This window comes from Vidua macroura, chromosome 3, assembly GCF_024509145.1.
Source record: "Vidua macroura isolate BioBank_ID:100142 chromosome 3, ASM2450914v1, whole genome shotgun sequence".
Lineage (NCBI taxonomy): Eukaryota > Metazoa > Chordata > Aves > Passeriformes > Viduidae > Vidua > Vidua macroura.
This window is the reverse complement of record NC_071573.1, coordinates 74,121,089-74,138,392: the sequence shown is the minus strand read 5'-3', so window position 1 is coordinate 74,138,392 and position 17,304 is coordinate 74,121,089. Positions and strand designations below refer to the sequence as shown.

General features: G+C 37.4%; 1 protein-coding gene across 1 annotated transcript in view; it reads right to left on the bottom strand.

The window, feature by feature from the left end:
• Positions 1 to 1,762: 1,762 nt before the first annotated feature.
• Positions 1,763 to 17,304, bottom strand: part of SIM1 (SIM bHLH transcription factor 1) — a 47,874-nt gene continuing 32,332 nt past the window's right edge. The window contains exons 9-11 of the mRNA XM_053973398.1: positions 15,508 to 15,673; positions 7,690 to 8,095; positions 1,763 to 5,001 (exon numbers count right to left, since the gene is read on the bottom strand). Of these exons, the coding sequence (XP_053829373.1) occupies positions 4,271 to 5,001; positions 7,690 to 8,095; positions 15,508 to 15,673 (1,303 nt within the window). The 3' untranslated portion in view covers positions 1,763 to 4,270. The remainder of the gene's footprint in view (positions 5,002 to 7,689; positions 8,096 to 15,507; positions 15,674 to 17,304) is intronic.

The window sequence follows — 17,304 nt, the reverse complement described above, 5'->3', positions numbered from 1 at the left end:
TAGAGACAAAAATGAGATTCAGATAACAGTGATTAAAGGACTTTAAAAGAGCAGAATTTCACTGTGTAACCCACAGTTACAGTATTGCAGACAGATCAACAACAAGCCATTTTTAAAGCTTAAGAAATACTTTTGGGACTCTTCAACTGGGAGAGATGTACTTATTTTTTCAGAACATAAATAACTATTTTATAGAAACACAGCCATAAGAGTTATTATCTTCCATCGATCCATGCTCACATCTTAAGATTTCAGGAAAAAAGAATTATAAAACAACCCTCAAACCTATTATTAGAAGTCAGCTTTCCTTCCCTTGCACATGCTAAGTAGTACCTTACTCCACAAATATTCCCATTTGAATAAATGGGACAAATTGCTGAGTAAGGTTATTCTTTCAATTTAAGAGTTGCATTGCAAATTTGTCCAGAATCACAAACTCTATGCTCATGGGGTGAGATTTCATATAAAGACTAGAGGATTTTTATTTCTTTAAACGAAAGAGATGTACTAAGATTGTAATGCACAAAAACCATAATGCACCATCCACTGACATCAATAAGAAATGGTTTGAAAGAGCTGTGGTCACTCTGTATTTGCAGTAGTTGCAAAATACTAATTTTGTGTTAATAGTAAACCAGTATAATATTACAGAAATGATGCAATACAGCAATTTATATTGTTTCTATTCCAAAACACAACATACATACCTTATTTAAAATTATAACCTTTAGCTAATGTAATACATTTGAAACTTACTTGGTTCAAATGCCTTGCATTTTTCAATTTTGCAAGAAATTTCTTCCCATCTGATTTGGAAAAGGGAGAAACATAAAAAAAGAGATTATATCCTTGAAGGATACTAAATGAAAATTTGAATTACATAAATATGTAATGGAAAAAATAAGCTTTATACCATATTGAAAAGCACATGTAATATGAGCTGCAGTGATATTATATGCTATAATTAAGATTTGCAGAATTGTTTCATGTAGCATGAAGCATGCAGATCTATGTTTGCAAAACTCAATGCTTTCTGTCAATTTAGAAGAAATTCCTGGCTATCTAAAGAAGCAGGATAGCAAACAAGCTGACAAAAGACATTAATCTCCAGCATACTGTACTGAAGTGCTAAGGACTGCCAGTTGCTGGAATCCCATGAGGAGAGAGCGCTTCAGCCTTTGCTTGTAGCACAGCATGGCTGCATGTAGAGATATCTCTACTGATTTATTCCATTCATTACAGTGCATTTTTTGCCTTTGTAGTGGACTAGAACTATTGAAAATAGGAATAAATAACTACAGTCTTGGGATCACTGTAAAGAAGGATGGGGGATTTTACTGCATAGCACACAGGCCTTTTTTCCTAGGTGAAATCATGTAGCATCTTATGCTGTGCCTGTTGCTCTTATAAGTCTTCTATTTTTCAAAGGTGCCTGTCAGAATGCAAATGCAACAGTCGCCAAAGTGTGGTTTCCTGGCTACTTGTGGCCATTAGACCATAGCCAGGGAACTGCAGCTGGTCTCCAGAACTCTGTTGCCTTTTAACTAAAAGCTTGAGAGCAAGGGTGCTTCGTGATCCCAAGAAATTTGAGTGCTGAGAAAACCCTATTCATTCAAAGAGTCTAGGAGACTCTTGTAATACAAAGTAATATTGACACTTAGGTGTGGTTTTAGATGTACTTGTAGGGGTAGTATGATACCATGTACCTCTAATCTAATTCACTTTGCAAATTGTATTTTAATACTGTAAAATGAGACTCCAAGTACAAGTTTATTCATATTATTCATAGGAACAAGTGAAATAAATATGTATCCAGAACTAAATTTATCAAAAATACTTTCTTATTCCTATGCTTTAGGAATATATACAATTGTTGGGCTGAAATAAGTCCAGTTTGGTCCATTTCTTCCTCTCAGTTAACAGTTGTCAGGGTTTTTCTTCCCCTCAATTATTTGCCTTGTTTTTATCTTAAAACAAACAAACAACAACAAAAAAAATCTCTATCTGCTTCTCTTTTTGACCTTCATTATCCATTTGGCAACGAGTCAAATAAACTTCTTGCCAAATCATTTTGTTCTCATTCTGCCTTGGCTATCATTCAGTGCCCTGCCTCTCATTTCTGCCGCTAGTTCAAATAGTTTTAGACCATTATTTATCTCTCCTCTGTGCAGAGTTTGGTGCACATCAGTGACATTACCCCTTACTCCTTTCCCTTACAAAGATGACAGACCCAGTTTATTTAAAGTTTTTATTAGATCTTTCAGTCTCTTTATCTTTTGTTGAGCTCTGCTCCACCTTTTTTGTTACGAGGTTTAGATAATAAAGACCAGACTCTGTTGTTCTCCCTTGTGTTCAACGTGCATTTCACCAGGAGCGATCACACTGCAGTCAACAAAGGTTGCTTATGGAGTAAGGTACTACTCAATTCAAGATTCACAATCTGCTTTGGAGTGATCAGGACTATACACAGTATTCCAAGTTCAGAGAGGTAATTTCCTCTGCTTTCAAGTACATCTCTACTTACGTGGTTTATAATGTTATTATTTAGCTTTTGCTTCTGATTAGTTTTATTTGGAAACAGTATTTTTAACCCACCCATAGCATGCTGGTTTATATTTAGTCCCATTGATGACTCAGTCCCATATGTTGAGCTTCTGAATGTTACAAATTAAGGTAGTCTTAGAGCTAATCTCATTTTAGTAACCACCTCACATCTCCTTTTCTCCACATTGGCATAAGAGGGAGCAGTGGTCCCTCCTGTTGCAGTCAAATTTGGGAGCATATAAATGCCATACAAAAAAGGACAGGTCTAGCAATTGTGACTACAAACGTCCTATTTTACATTTTTAGCATATGTTTGCATTTATTCTTTTCCAATCAATCAGTGTCTTTGTTCATGTGGTTATTAAAAAAGTTTTTTAAGTTCCTCTGCCTCTTTTGATGTCTTGTATAACTCCAGGACAGGGCCTGATAATACCAGCATTCTTAATACAATTTAATTCCTTGGAACACTGATTTTCTGCTACTTTTTAATGTACATATGGCTGATTTTGATATCCAGAATATTTTCTGATATTCATTAAATCATCTGCTGCAATCAAGAAGAGAATTCATATTTCTTTATCAAGGTCATGCCTGTTACTTCACTGTGTTTCAGACAGAGTAGTTATGATATTCTATACTCTCTTAATTTACTCCAAAACTTTATCAGAAGTTAGATAAACTGCCAAAGAGTTTTTACCTGTTCTTGACTCATGTATTTTTACATTTATGCAACTGCATTTGTATTTTACAGTAATATTTCTATTATTCTATTGAGTTCCTTCTGTGTTTTAAATTAATTCTTAATTATTCAGCCACTTTTCCTTATTTTATAATTATTACTAAATAGCATACATAGCTACAGGGTTAAGTGTTTTTCTTAGACCATTCCTAGTTCCAGTCTATTCTCCCTGTTTCTCCAGGCAATTTTCTTCCATTTCACTCCACTACCCACCATGGGCAACCTTTCAAAAACATGAGAAGCATCTCCCATCTCTACAGCAAGACAAGCAAGCCCTTTGTGTTTCTCAAAACTACAGTGAGAACGCCCCTCTCTTTTTAATACAGTAGAAGTAAATATTTGACCATACTAATCATAAGGACTCTTTTCAAATCAAGCATATGTAAATAGCTATGTTTGTGAGTACACAAGGACATAAAAATTTGAGGAGTTCTCTCTTCTTTCTCCCTTTTTTGATGTTATATTGGTCAGCCACGGATGCTTTATACCATACAGCAACATAACATACTTGCCCTTTGGGGAGTAAACAAATCACCAAAAATACACATTTTGTTGTGTATTTTGAAGGAACACATCCCAACTTCCTGTGTAAAAAGAGTGCATAGCAGTTCTGTTGCCTGGTACCTATGCAGTTCAGAAGATCTGCCCTTGGAAGTGTTTCCAAACAACACCTCTTACACAATGTGGATAAACTGCTCTGCCACAAGTACTCCCTGCCTCCCTGAACCTCTTCTATCCTTCTCAGCATGCATGGCACCAACTTTGAGTTTAGCTCCATTTACTCTAACCCTGCATGCCAGTGCATTTTTTTTTTTTTTTAAGTAATGCGTTTTACCTAACTTATCCCCCCAAACCTTAGGTTCTTCTTTCTAGTGCACTGTGGTATGGGAAATGCTGGTAAGGACAAGGGCATGAAAACATATAATATCTTCCAATTAGATCTCAAAGGTTATTTTTCAAAGCACGAAAGTTTTTAGAAAAAAAATGTCAGCTTCCATTGGTTATTATAACAGATGTTCCCTTGTGTCCTTGTGCTGGATCTTGCTGCATCCTTAAGTGAGAAGTCACATCAAAGTGGGATCCATTACAGCCTAGTGAATAGTTTCTAATTGTCTCAGCGTCATATAGATGCTCCAGGGCATATCCAGTTAGTGTGTAAGCATGCTTATCAAAGTACTGCCTGTGGGAGCTGTAATAATTTGGAGAGGCTGCTGGGTGGTCTCCTTGGGTTTGATGAGGGGACATATCTGAATGCAGGTAGTCTTTAGCAAGTACCAAACTAGATTTTGATATTCGATCAGAACTGGGGCTGCTTATCCTAGACAGTGTTGTGGGGCTGTTGTCATAGTCATTTTCATGGGGGCTCATAATCTTTCCATCTCGCTGCTGGATGTGTTCACAAGGAGGAGTGTTGGCAACTGTTGGAACGCGGCAGACGTCCGCTGCCAACTGCTGCTGAGGGTAGCTTGCAAAACAGAGAGCGTGCTTCTTCCCTGTGCCATTAATGGAGACCAGTGGGTCAGGAGTGGTTTTCCGCAGCTGTAGCCTGTTTTCTTCTTCTTTAATCATTTGCTGAGTGGCTCTTATTAGAGTTTCAATTTTGCTGGGCTCATGCGGACTGTTCTGATACTGCTCAGTACGGTATCGGTCGCCTGACTCGCTGGCAGAGCCAGGATCAGGTGAGCTAACAACACTGTCCTCATCCCAGTGTCCTCTTCCTAGGAAAGAGAGAAAGGAGACAAGCACTGAGGTTTAAGTGATTTTGAAGAACATGTAATCTGAACCTAATTTCACACACGGAAAATCAAGTCAGAGGTGGGTCATAAACATCAGCAAAATGCTTTGCAGTGACAAACTCTAGTTTCCAGTGTCTCCACTTGAAACAAGTAACACAGCTGAAAATATACAAAGAAATCTAAGCACCTCAACACAGGAATCTGGTGCCACCTGATACACTCTTGGGTAGCCAAGTATCTGCATAAGCCCTGCAGGTATGGAAGCAACTCTAAAACAACTCGAAAGCAACTCTGTCTTTCAGAGCAGCTAGAGGCCAGGCAGGGTATCCTAGGGCATGTCAAAGTGCCCTCAATGCCAGTGTTCAGGCCCCTGACCCCTTATGACTTCTTTGCATCAACAATTTCTGAGTGAATTAGGGCCATGGTAAAAAATAAAAATCTCAGGGAATTACAAATGTACAACATTCCAGCCTTTCCAGGAGCTAAAACAGAGAAAGCATTGAGAAATAGCTTGTGGTTATGTAGAGACTTTATGCAGGATATACAACAATAAATAACCACAAGTGGTGAGGGAACTCTTCAAAAGCTCAAGAACCCATAGCTGTTAGACAGGGACGCTGTAAAAATGTGATGTCATATCCCCATGCATAACTATTTGCTTTTGAAATGGCAAAATATGATGACATTCTTACCTCTCTTTAAAAAATAAGGCCCATATACATATCAGAGAAGGTGTTCAGCTTGCAAGTAGCTGAAAGGACAGAACCATACCTGTCAGTCCTCACCAGGAAGAAAGTGAGTGGCCCCAAAACTTGAATGGTCAACATTATGATAAAGGGCTTGATTTGCTGAGATACATTCCCTGCAGGAGGACCTGTGTGAGACTTGCAGATGTTACTTATCAGTGCCTCTGCCTTGGCACACACAAAGTCCTCTTTGGGAATGAAGCACTTTGGGTTGGCTGACAGTACTCCTCAAAGCAAACCCATTTTCAGACTAGCACATGAAGTTTCCCCTGTTTTGTGTTGGGTCAGGGCATACAGATCTGCTTGGGTTGCAGACCAATACCACTGCATTGCAGAGTTCACTAGAAAAATCAGTGATGGGCTTTTGCAATCAAAATATCCTGCCACTGCTGGGGAAGTACTGCACACAGACATGAATTTACCCTTCACATCCTCTTAAAAGGTGGACCCAAAATGCCTGGGCTAGTCAGATTTTTCCCCCAAAGCTATGTGCAGACTGAAGACGTACTGAAAAATGTTACACTTGATATAAAGAAAGCAAAACCGACAAACTGCAACACCTGAAATTACAGCAAAGTCAAACAACACACTAAAACCAAATTATATTATCCATTTGGGTTAATTATTCTTGATAGAGGTATGGAATTAATATCTAACACTTTTTCATTTGTATGTTCCATTTCCTCAGTATGATATTTCTATGGTCAGCAAGAATTATCATGCATAAAATTTGCCAGCAAATTATCATACTTTGCTGGAGTCTCTTCCTTTGAGAAGAAAAAGCTAGAAAAACACAAATAGGGCAGAAGTACAGAAGAGACACAAGGAAGAAGGCATGTTCTCACAGAAAAAGTGGAGAACAGTCCTAATCTGCAAAATTTTCTGCTCCTTCCATTTTCTGGTTTTTCTCTGGTTGTATTTCCTGGAACTTGCTATTTAATAATTTTTTTCTAATCTCAACATAATTTTCCTCAGATTGGAGCAAAACAGAACAGCTCTTTTTGTTTACAAAGCCTTGTTCTGCAGATCAATGGAATAGTACTAATGTAATCTGCTTTTATGAGTTCTTTAGAGGCAACGTTTGTTTTGATAGACTCTTTTGTAGAAAAACTTTTTTGTTGTTGTTGTTGCATCCATCCTTAAAACCTTGAATTTTGACTTTAGGGCCAGTTACTGTCTTCCAAGACTTAAGCCCATAATTTTAAAACCAAGGACCTTTGGACATTTCCAAACCCAGTATAAGGCTTTCAGTGTGGTTTTTTTATTAGCTTCAGCCTCTGAAAATGTGCTAATGCACTGAGTTTGCAACCTGTCAGAAACTAGACAAAATTTCAGGCTTGGTGCTGAAAGGATGGAGAGATTCAAATTGGCTAAAAATTACCGCTAAGGATAAATGTCTGAAACCAAAAACAACTGTCAATTTCAATAGCCAACTTTAAATAAACATCAAATCATACAGAATCTAGTAATAACCAGTAGGGAAAAAAGTCAATCGGGGAACAATTTCTCCAACAGCTTTCAAGATTTTTTAATCTCTAACTTGGATTTAGCTATTAATTTTTGCTAAATATATTCCATCTGAAGTGTCTTGATCCTAAGTCTAATGACAACCACTTTTCTATCAAGTGGATTATTTTGTTTATATTTTAAAGATCATGCTTAAAATCTCCCCAGTCACATGTTTCCACTTTAATTTCACAATGAAAATACAGCAAAATTATATTTTGCCTCATATAAGCCAGACTATAAAACTCAACTCAACTTGAATTTTAAGTATTGCTCATCTCCGCAGATGCGATCCCTGAGACAAGAACATACACCAAAAACATCTCATTTTCCATCTTTCACATCAACAGCTGTATGTTACTGTCGTATTGCTTTAGCTGAGATGGTGTCGCTTCTGCAAATCCTTGTTATGTCTTACCATGAATCCTGTGCACTGATGTTATGTGGGGCATACTGTTCTCATACGCTTCTCTGCTCTCAGGGGACGACTTAGTCAGAGGCAACGCTGAACGAGAGCCCCACCAGCTCTCCCTTCCCGGCTGCGGCGTGCCAAGGAAATAGCGGCCAGCTTCGCATCTGCCTCCTTCACAGGCCTGAGTGTGGAAATGCCTGTCATCAGCCAGCCTGGAGTGGTCGAGTGCAAAACCGTAGCAGAGCGCGCTGCGGTCTGAGTACTGTCTGTAGGCACAGGAGACGTCGTGGTGCTGGGAGCTCGCTCTGTCTGCAGGCTCCAGGAGCTGTGGAGAAGCCGTATCGGTCAGGGGGCTCCCACCCCACTGGCTCTCGTGGTCAGACTCGGATCTCTCCGTGTGAAATCCAGAATACTGCAAAACAGGAGAAGCAGAATTACCACACCTGGGTGAAATCTGTGAGTAACTGCACTGGGAAGGCAGAGTGTGTATGTGACAGTGTGTTTTTTGTGAGCGTGTCTGCACCTTCTGATTGGGCTCCTGGTCCTTTCCTGTACAACACCCTGTAATGAGCTCACAGATGACAGGACAGACCTCATGAAAATCTAAAACATCCCATGTCAGCTCTTAACAGCCATCTCCTTTATGATGTGTAATATTAGGCTCAGAAACATCAATGTTGCGATTCAATATATTTTTAGTATGTCCAGGTTTTTCTTGTTGCTTTGAAAGCTGTGCTCATGCTCAGCCAAGGTGCTCCAATGCACTTCAGCAAAACACTTCCAAAAGGGACTGAAATAACACTGCTTCTGGAGCATTCTCACATGTCAAATTGAAACCGAATGTATTTGAAGGATTTTTTCTAAGAGTTCATTCTCTTTTCCTCATATTTGGTTTGTTGATATTTTTTTTCTTACTTGAAGTTGCATCTTTGAACTCTTTCCTCTTATTAGGAGGAAAAAGCTGGCACTACCATCCTTTCTGAAAGGTAAAGCTCTAAAGTGATGGCAGATAGGTAGGAAGCTAAAAATCCAATCTTTATTGCAATATGGGAACAAGGAAAATCCAGAAACTATTTGCCAGTAAAGGTGACTGCTAACCAAAGCAGGCAGAGTGAGAATTTTTCACCCTCACTAAAGCAGGGCCCTCCCAACACAGAAAAGCAACTAGGAGGTTGTTGAAAAATTAGTCAGGACAGGAACATGAGCATTTGTTTGGAGAAAAGTAAGGGTTAAGTTAAATGTCACAGATTTCTAGATACTCATAATGAATGTTTCCAACTTTTGGATACCTTTTGGGAAAGGAAAAGAATGTTTATTAAACCTCCTAGGATTTAGCTATCTCATTTTTAAAGCTTTTTATTTATTGGAACTGTCAAACTTCACGGAACATTTTTAAATCAATTTCACCCATGATTATGGGCTGGGATGAGACCAAAGCTGTACATGCTTACCTCTTCAGCACTGCACACTCATGTCACAAATCAACATATTACAACATGAAACCTTGGAATTCTCCCATTCCATCACTCACCTTCCATATGCCCACTCTGCTTTTCCTTTTAATAGGCCTAACATAAGGTTACCTTCCTTTTCATTAGATTAAGTTGCTATGAAACTCCTCATTATCAGCCAGGATCAAGGTTTTATGCACTTACCAATCTAAAGTACTTACCAGATGTTTGACTTAGAGAAACCTAAACCATGTGTGCAACATCAGTAGAGTTTTTGGCATTTAATTGGGCATTGCTTCAGTATTCCAGTTTATATTTGTGAATACTGTTTAGGTTGTGAACATGATAGATTATTTAAAGGAAACAAAGAAAGGGTCATGGCTTTGAGGAAGTCAATTTTATTTTGTTATTAGTTGTCAGAAGAATACCCACAGGCAACAAGCCTACCAGTAGACATAGAGGAAGTCAGAAAGTATAGTGCCACGATACTCGTCACAAAGGTTTAGAGATGAAAGGAAAAACATGAATTTTCATGAAGTTTAGATAGTTACAGAGCCACAAAAGGGCTCTTTTAAATGCCAGTAATTCAACATACACTAACTAGGAACTTTATTCCGTCACCACAGTGTTCTTGTCATCAAATGGAGCATCTGTCCCTTCTATTATCCTTTCAGATCTAACATCTACAAACTGCTTAAGCACAAAGACACCTTCATAAATAACAGCTGAATTATTGTAAGCTTTTTTACAAAAATGCATTGCAACCTTTTTTACAAAACAAAAATTACTGTAAGCTTGTTTACAAAAAATGTGATAAAATTAAGTTTCTAATTAAAAAATTAGAAATTATTAACAAGATTAACAGTTAGTAAATTTAATCTAGAATGTAAAATCAAAAAAGAAAACTACATTTTAATCTGGTTTTAATTTTAGAACTGTTTTTAATGCTCTTTTTGAGTTTGACTTGTATAAACCAGATTTTTTTAATTTTAAAAGTTAAGCAGAAATATTATATAGTGTAAGCCTAAATGCAAATATAGAAAAGTCAAGAGTTCATTTATTTTCTTATTAAAAAAAAAACTCCTAGTATGTAGTTCTTTCATGAGGGGGACAAGGAAAATTAATTTCTAATAATATTATAATGAAATTTCTTTTTTGGACTATTTACAATAAATGCAAGAGAATCTTTCAAACTGAAAACTCTTAATTTCCTGTCCTATCTCTACTAGGTGTTCTTCTGTTAGTTATCTTTCTCATAGGACACTTCAGTGTCCAACATAGCTTCTCTTGAAGGGAATATCTTCAGTTAACTGAAAAGTTGTGCAATTTCTGCTTTTATCTTGAACCTAATCACAAAAGGCTTTTGTGCACCTTTCTTAAAGAAAGGGAAATTATCTCAGAGGGTTTTATATCTAGTATCTCAGAAATGCACTGTGTGACGTCATATAACCACGTATCAATACTTGACTCATCTTCTTTGTACTTGCTGTGAATGAAGATTATTTGAGATCTAATCCATGTCAGGTCCTAGGCCATGGACAGAATTCAATTAACACAGTCAATTGCTTGGGGCCCACATTTTCTGCCAAGGTTTGATATGATTACTTGCTCCTAAGGTGCAACATAAGCAGACACAGGGCAAAAATATGTCTAATTTCCTTTAAAGCCAGCCATATCTCTATTTGGCATCCTCAGGCTGCCTGCACTGCTGCAGTCCAACTACTGCCTCTTCTGGGAATCTGATGCTGACAGGTGGAGACTTCAAATATGGGCATGTGTGACATGTTGATGGGGGGAGAAATGAAAGGGTGATCAAAGATATTGCTTTACTGAAATGGGAGTGGAAACCCTATCTCTCAAGTCAGAATTAGGCTCCCATATGTCAGGTGATGAAAGACCATAAAAAATTGAATCAGATTTAATGAAAATTATGGCAAATTAATATCAGTTGATTTTTTATTCAATCCCAGTTATGTCTCAGCAGAAACATTTTATCTTCTGCTAATTTCTGCTCTCTGACTTCTATCAGGAGTCGGAAGGCAAAACTAATTTATTACTTTTGGGTTTTTGACAAAATTTAATCAGTAGATAGTGATAAAGGACTTCAAACTGGCAACATCTGAATTCCCTTCAGGTGATTTTTGAATTGTCATCTGACATAAAAAATAACAAAACATAAATTAAATTGTCCTCCAGCTGGTCCCTGGAAACAGAATTGTCACCTCTAAAAATTAGAAATGTCTTCCAGAGCGGTAATACAGTGTACAATCACAGTGAGAGCACACCAGCAGGATTAGCACTGACAAAGAAAATGTCTGTGGGCCATCACTGATGCATTTTCATTGAAGGAAAAATTTCAGGAGAGCTAAAGAGACAAGGAAATAGGAAGATATAAATTCCATGTCTAAGGAAACTTACTTTATGAGAGTCCATGGAAGTGTATTAGGCCAGTAGACAATTTAATATTTCTTGTGTGATTTTCTTTTGCCTGCCCTTCCATTCCTTTAGGTGTTTCACTGGCCTGAGGACTTGTTCTGTCATACACAGCAACATCAGCCTGCTCTACATGCCACCCCAGATGTTCAAACAACAGATATTATAGATATACAATTTTCTGGCAGCCTACTCAGGTTTTTATCATTATAAACATTAAATATATGATGAGACCCTCACAGAGCTGTCTTTTCCATGAAAAACTTTCACTACATCAGCATTAACAGCTTTTCTCTTGATTTGTGTCTGAACCATGAGGAAAAAAACATCACAGATGCAGGCTGCATTGTACTAAGAACATATGCATGACTTAAATCACTTTTATCTTACATTTTACTAATGTAATCCTGAAATGAAAAATATGCTCTTTTTGCATTCACTATTATAGGCACAACAGATGGTGAAAGGCTTAGATTAAAGTAATACAGCATGTCCATTAAAATAACCCCCACTGCTGGTGACTCTTCACCAGACCAGGAGTTATGTTTACTATAAAAAGAGGGGTTTGCTTTGCTTTTGAACACACGAAAAGTTGCCAAAGCTTTAGGCTACAGGAAGAAATTAAAGCAAAACAAAAGCCAGGCTAGCTAGAATTCTGCCTGATTCTGTTATCTTTACTCCATTCTGTGATATGCCCAGATGGATTGCAGAATTAATCCAAATTATCCATCTAAAGGAGATGTAAAATTAATATATCTCTGAAATCTGATGCATTAATATATGCACCTATATACCTACTTATTAATATATACCTATACCTCCATCCAACAGCTCTTGGGTGCATCCTTATTTGTATGTGTGCTTTCATGAGATACATACATACATACATACATACATACATATATATATATATATATATATATATATATATATATACATATATATATAATCTTTATCCAAGAACTAAGATGAGATATGAAGCAATAAGCATTTATCCAGATCTCACCATGAAACATTTCCACTGCAGGCAGACAACAAGCAAGTTAAACACTTTTAATAAAATCATCATTAATGGGACAGTAAACTCCAAAGCAGTTCAGATGATTGTAATTAAAATGTTTTTCCAGTCTTGCTGCTATTGCCTGCGTATGGAATAAATGAGGTCCTGGGCTAGTTTTTGGGAGCACAAAGGTGCTGGGCTAGATTTTGGAAGGCCCTCACAATGATTGATGATGATGATGATGATGATGATGATGATGATGATGATGATGATGATGATGTGGGGGAAGACTACAGGCATCTTTTAACCAACTCATGATTTCCTTTTTCTGCAAATATCCATCAAACCTTCATCTGCCTTTTTGGGGTTTTTTTTCCCACCATCTCTTTCAGCTCTGCACCGCTCTGGTGGGACAGGGCTATAAAAGCACTCTTCAGACTCTCTGAGAAAATTCTGCAGCTGGGCCACGAATTTTGGGTTGCTCTCCTCTCTGCTTGCCCTTCCCCCTGCCTGAGGCTGGTTTCACAGAACCCACTAGCCCACTGTACTAACAGCACACAGTGTTAATCAGATGCTGACCAATGCCTCCAGTTCAATGAACTCAGTTTCACTTAAGAGTCTGCAAGAGCCACATTATGCTATGTTTACTTTTGCATAAGAGTTGAGGAAAAAACCATCAACACTGTCTTAGATGACCAAGACACCCACCCCTAGGAATAAAGATTCAGCTGAAATTGATTAGTATAATTTTCATACTGTTCCATCTCATGTGCTTAGGGACACACAGCTGGCAAGGTGAAGGATTCTCATTCAGCACACAATAAAGCATATGATTTCTTTTTCCCTTCAAGAGAGAAGCAAAGTAAATGGTAAGGGAGCAAGAGAAAAGGAAAGGAAAAAAATAGGCAAGAAATTATGCAATTTAAAATCTCGTAGGTGTCCTTGACTTTAAGAAGTACTTAGCCCGCTGCCATTTCTTACTAGTAAACTTCTTGCTTCCTTTCCTCACCACAGCTCAGGCTCCTGTGTAAGCCAAAACCCGTGACCTCACTCTTCAGCTGTGACTTTTAAGTCACACTCTAATTCTCCTCTACTGATTGGCAAATTACATGGGCAGGAGACTGAGGGACACAGGCTGTACCACCTGCTGCATGTTCTTCACAACAGCTTCTCTTAGTCTTTCAACAGTTTATTCAGTGGTGGAGAAGGATGAGAAGGAGGCAAAGCCAAGCTGCCAGCATTACTTGTGGTGATGGGCTGCAATGAATGGTATGACCATTTTTCAAGATACTGGCAACTAACATGGCTTGCTTCTTTTTGAATGATGAAATATGTGACTTTAATATCAGGCAGCTGGTAATGAGGATGCAAAATGAAGTGGAGACTAAGCACCCTGGGCCTTCAGACAACACTCCCTGATAAACCAAAAGTCACAATGCTGCTCTGCTCATTCCATATTTTTTTCTGGTGACAAAAAGAATAAGGAGGTCATACTTTCAGAAATCAGATGGATGTGGAAGGATAACAAGCCTTCAGCTGGGATTGTCCTGCTAGCAAATGAATACTTTGTAAAGGACTGTATAAAGCAAGATGAAATGTAATTACAATATATCAAAGATAGTCATAAAAACTGAATTTAGAATGATTTGTATGTGTCTTCCCCAGTTCTTTTAAACAGTTTGATTACAATTGTTTGATGAAGTGCATTCAAGAAGAAGGCTTTTTTAACAACCCATAGAAACATGTATGAACAAGTGAGCTATAATAACCTCTGACAAATGTTAGAGTCTTAGAATTAGGAATTCATATCTAGGTGCTCAGCTAAATAATTCCTGTTCCAAAAGCAGATGTCATTTAGCTGAAATTCTTATCCTTGGTACTTTTGAGAGGAAAAAGAAAGAAAACAAGGAAGAGATGTAGATATTTGGGATCACACTGCACACTCTTAGAGGTCCATTTAGTAAACATTGTGCCTGCAGAGAAACTGTAGTTATTAAGGTCATTATCAGTTAAATATTGAGGCTCTTTAAATATTCTACTAAATACTGAGCTCTTTAAAAATACATAGCTCTTCAAGGTTACCTCTTGAATGCATATGTTTATATCCAGTTTGTTTAAATATCCATCTATATCCTCTTGTGTAGAGACATAAGAGCAGTAGGACTTGTATCATTAGTAAAGATCACAGTTATTTTAACAAGCATGTTTTTGAGCTAAAAGTTTGATAGTGTAAGGATGCAAATGCTGTGACATTGCCTGCAGAAATCAGTTGCATAAATGTACTGTGTAAATTTCAGTTCACAGACCAAGTTGAGTCTGATCCATTCTCCAAGCTGGGACATGTTCCTTACAATTTAGGCTTGAAAATGAAATCTGGGAAATTAAAATCTACTGATGCTAATGACCACCTCCTACTGTTTTCTTCCTTTCAAAGCTTTACACACAGAAAAGTACACATTTTCTTGTTCCAATTCACCAAGTTGGCTGACTGCTTTCCCTCCTCTTGACTCACTCCTCTTGACTACAATTTCAGTATTAACTGCTACCAAATATCTGGCAGCTTTCTAGATTTGTTGGAATTAGTAAAGACCAAGTAAGAAAAAGCAAGATTTCTCAAATGGCAAAACTCACAGTCTTCTCAAACCTAGTATCCAAAACCAATATTTTCACTTGTCCTTGTGTCCTCTTCTCATTAACTCTGAGTCTTGTGCTGCTACTGTTGTTGATAATGATTTATTATGCACGCTGAAACATAAATGTTTCCAGCTTTTCCAGAAGCAGTTTAAAGAAACATATTCCTGTCTCAAGCTCGTATAACCTGCCATCCTTTATTCCCTTTGAGTAACATATTCTTTGGCCCATTCTAGTTTGTTTGGGTAAAGTAGCAGCCAAAATCAAGATATTCAAAAATATTTAACTTAGTTTTTCAAAGACAGCTACCTGTGGGTATGGTGATGTCCTTGATTTTGACTTTGTGCTCGAGAGGCGAGATTTGCTTCCCTTTCTATTATCCGTTATGGTCGGAGCTGAATTGGCGTATGAGAATGCCGGCTTGGTAGCAGTGACCTGATCCAGGGAGAGCTGTAGTCCTTTATATTCAGTATCCCTATATGAAAGGCAAAAGTGAAAAACAAACTCACTTCATGTCATAATGGGAAACATTCTTTTCTTCTTACTGGAGGGTGGAAACGAAAGATATTTTTAAGAAAAAAGAATAAAAACCATCCAGGGCACGCCAGTATATCCCCCTAATACATTTATGGAGTATAGCTTACTAAGCAATAGCACTATTTTTATACTGAAAATATGATTGGTTTTTGCATCCAGCTGTTATCATCCTGATCTACTTTCTTCTGTAATAAAAAGCAATGGGATGGATATTTCTGAGATTTGTATTACAGTTCTACATTGGTCACACAGCTAAGCAGTAAATAGGATACATTTTCCTCACAACTGTTTTAACCATACAACTACAAACTTTCCGTGTGTACATTATGTGTGTGTGTGTGTTCACATGTGTGTATGCGGGGTGCACATAACAGCCTAGATGGATGACTAAATAAACTGAACAAAATAATTTTTAATGGAAAACACTTGATCTTTAAGGTTGTATTTTTCATTACTTAAGAAGTTTCAGGCAATTGTATAAATTTTTTAGTTTGGTTTTTTTTTTCTCTTTTATGGGTCTTATGAGTGTTTATACATCCATTTTTAGTTTCTTATACCAGTTTACCAGTCAGAGAAAACAGCAAATAAATATAAATCTTGTGATTTAAATAGCCTGTCCCTCACCCACAAAATAAGAGGTTTTCTATGGGAAGCTATATATAATGTCAGTTTTTGAAGTTTGGCATTAGTTTCTTCAAACTAATGAACACATAAAAGTAAGGAAAACTGGCATTGTTCACAATGTCTTACTAAGCATAATGAGGGCATATGCATTGGACTGCACTCCTCTGTGCACATCTGCATGTCTGCTGATACCCGGGGGAGTAACAAATGAGCTCTCCAGCTTTCATGTAGTCATACGGAACCTATTCTGACAATGATTTATTAAAAGAGAGCAAAGAAACAGCTTCTTCCTGACCTATTTACCTGGAGGAAAAGAGGAAGGATTCTTTTTTTTTTTATTTTCCTTTGTGTTTTCAGTAGAGAAGTAAGAGATAAGGGAAGAGTAATGCTGCTCTTAAGCAGTCAAGGAGGCAACATATTCATTCACACATTATCCCATACCCCATCTAAACCTAAAGATTAGCACTTAATGAATTATAGTTATAATAAATTGTTTACCTAGCTTTAGCAACAGTATCTTGGTTTATAGTCACACAAATATTGATGTGTAAGCCATAAGAGTCTAACATTTTTTTATAAAGAAACTGCATCACAACCTAAGCATATTACGGCTTAGTACACTGAAATGATTTCAGATAAAATTCAAGGGTAGAAGAATAAACTTGCTAAGTCACTGAAAAAAGTAAAATAGGATGAACCACTGAGCAGCCACAGATAAACCTGCATAACCAACAGATTGATTCATCACAGTTCTACAATTTTTTTTTTTCTGGTAAAAGAAGAGGTTTATGTTTTCTTGGCATGCAGACAACGTATATGTGTCTGTGTATATAGAACACATGAAAGTAAATCCCTAACATTAGAACTGCATTGACTATGCTGTTTCCAGTCCACAGCAGACAGAGATTTGTCAAGATTTGTAATGAAAATTAGTTCTTAAGTTCT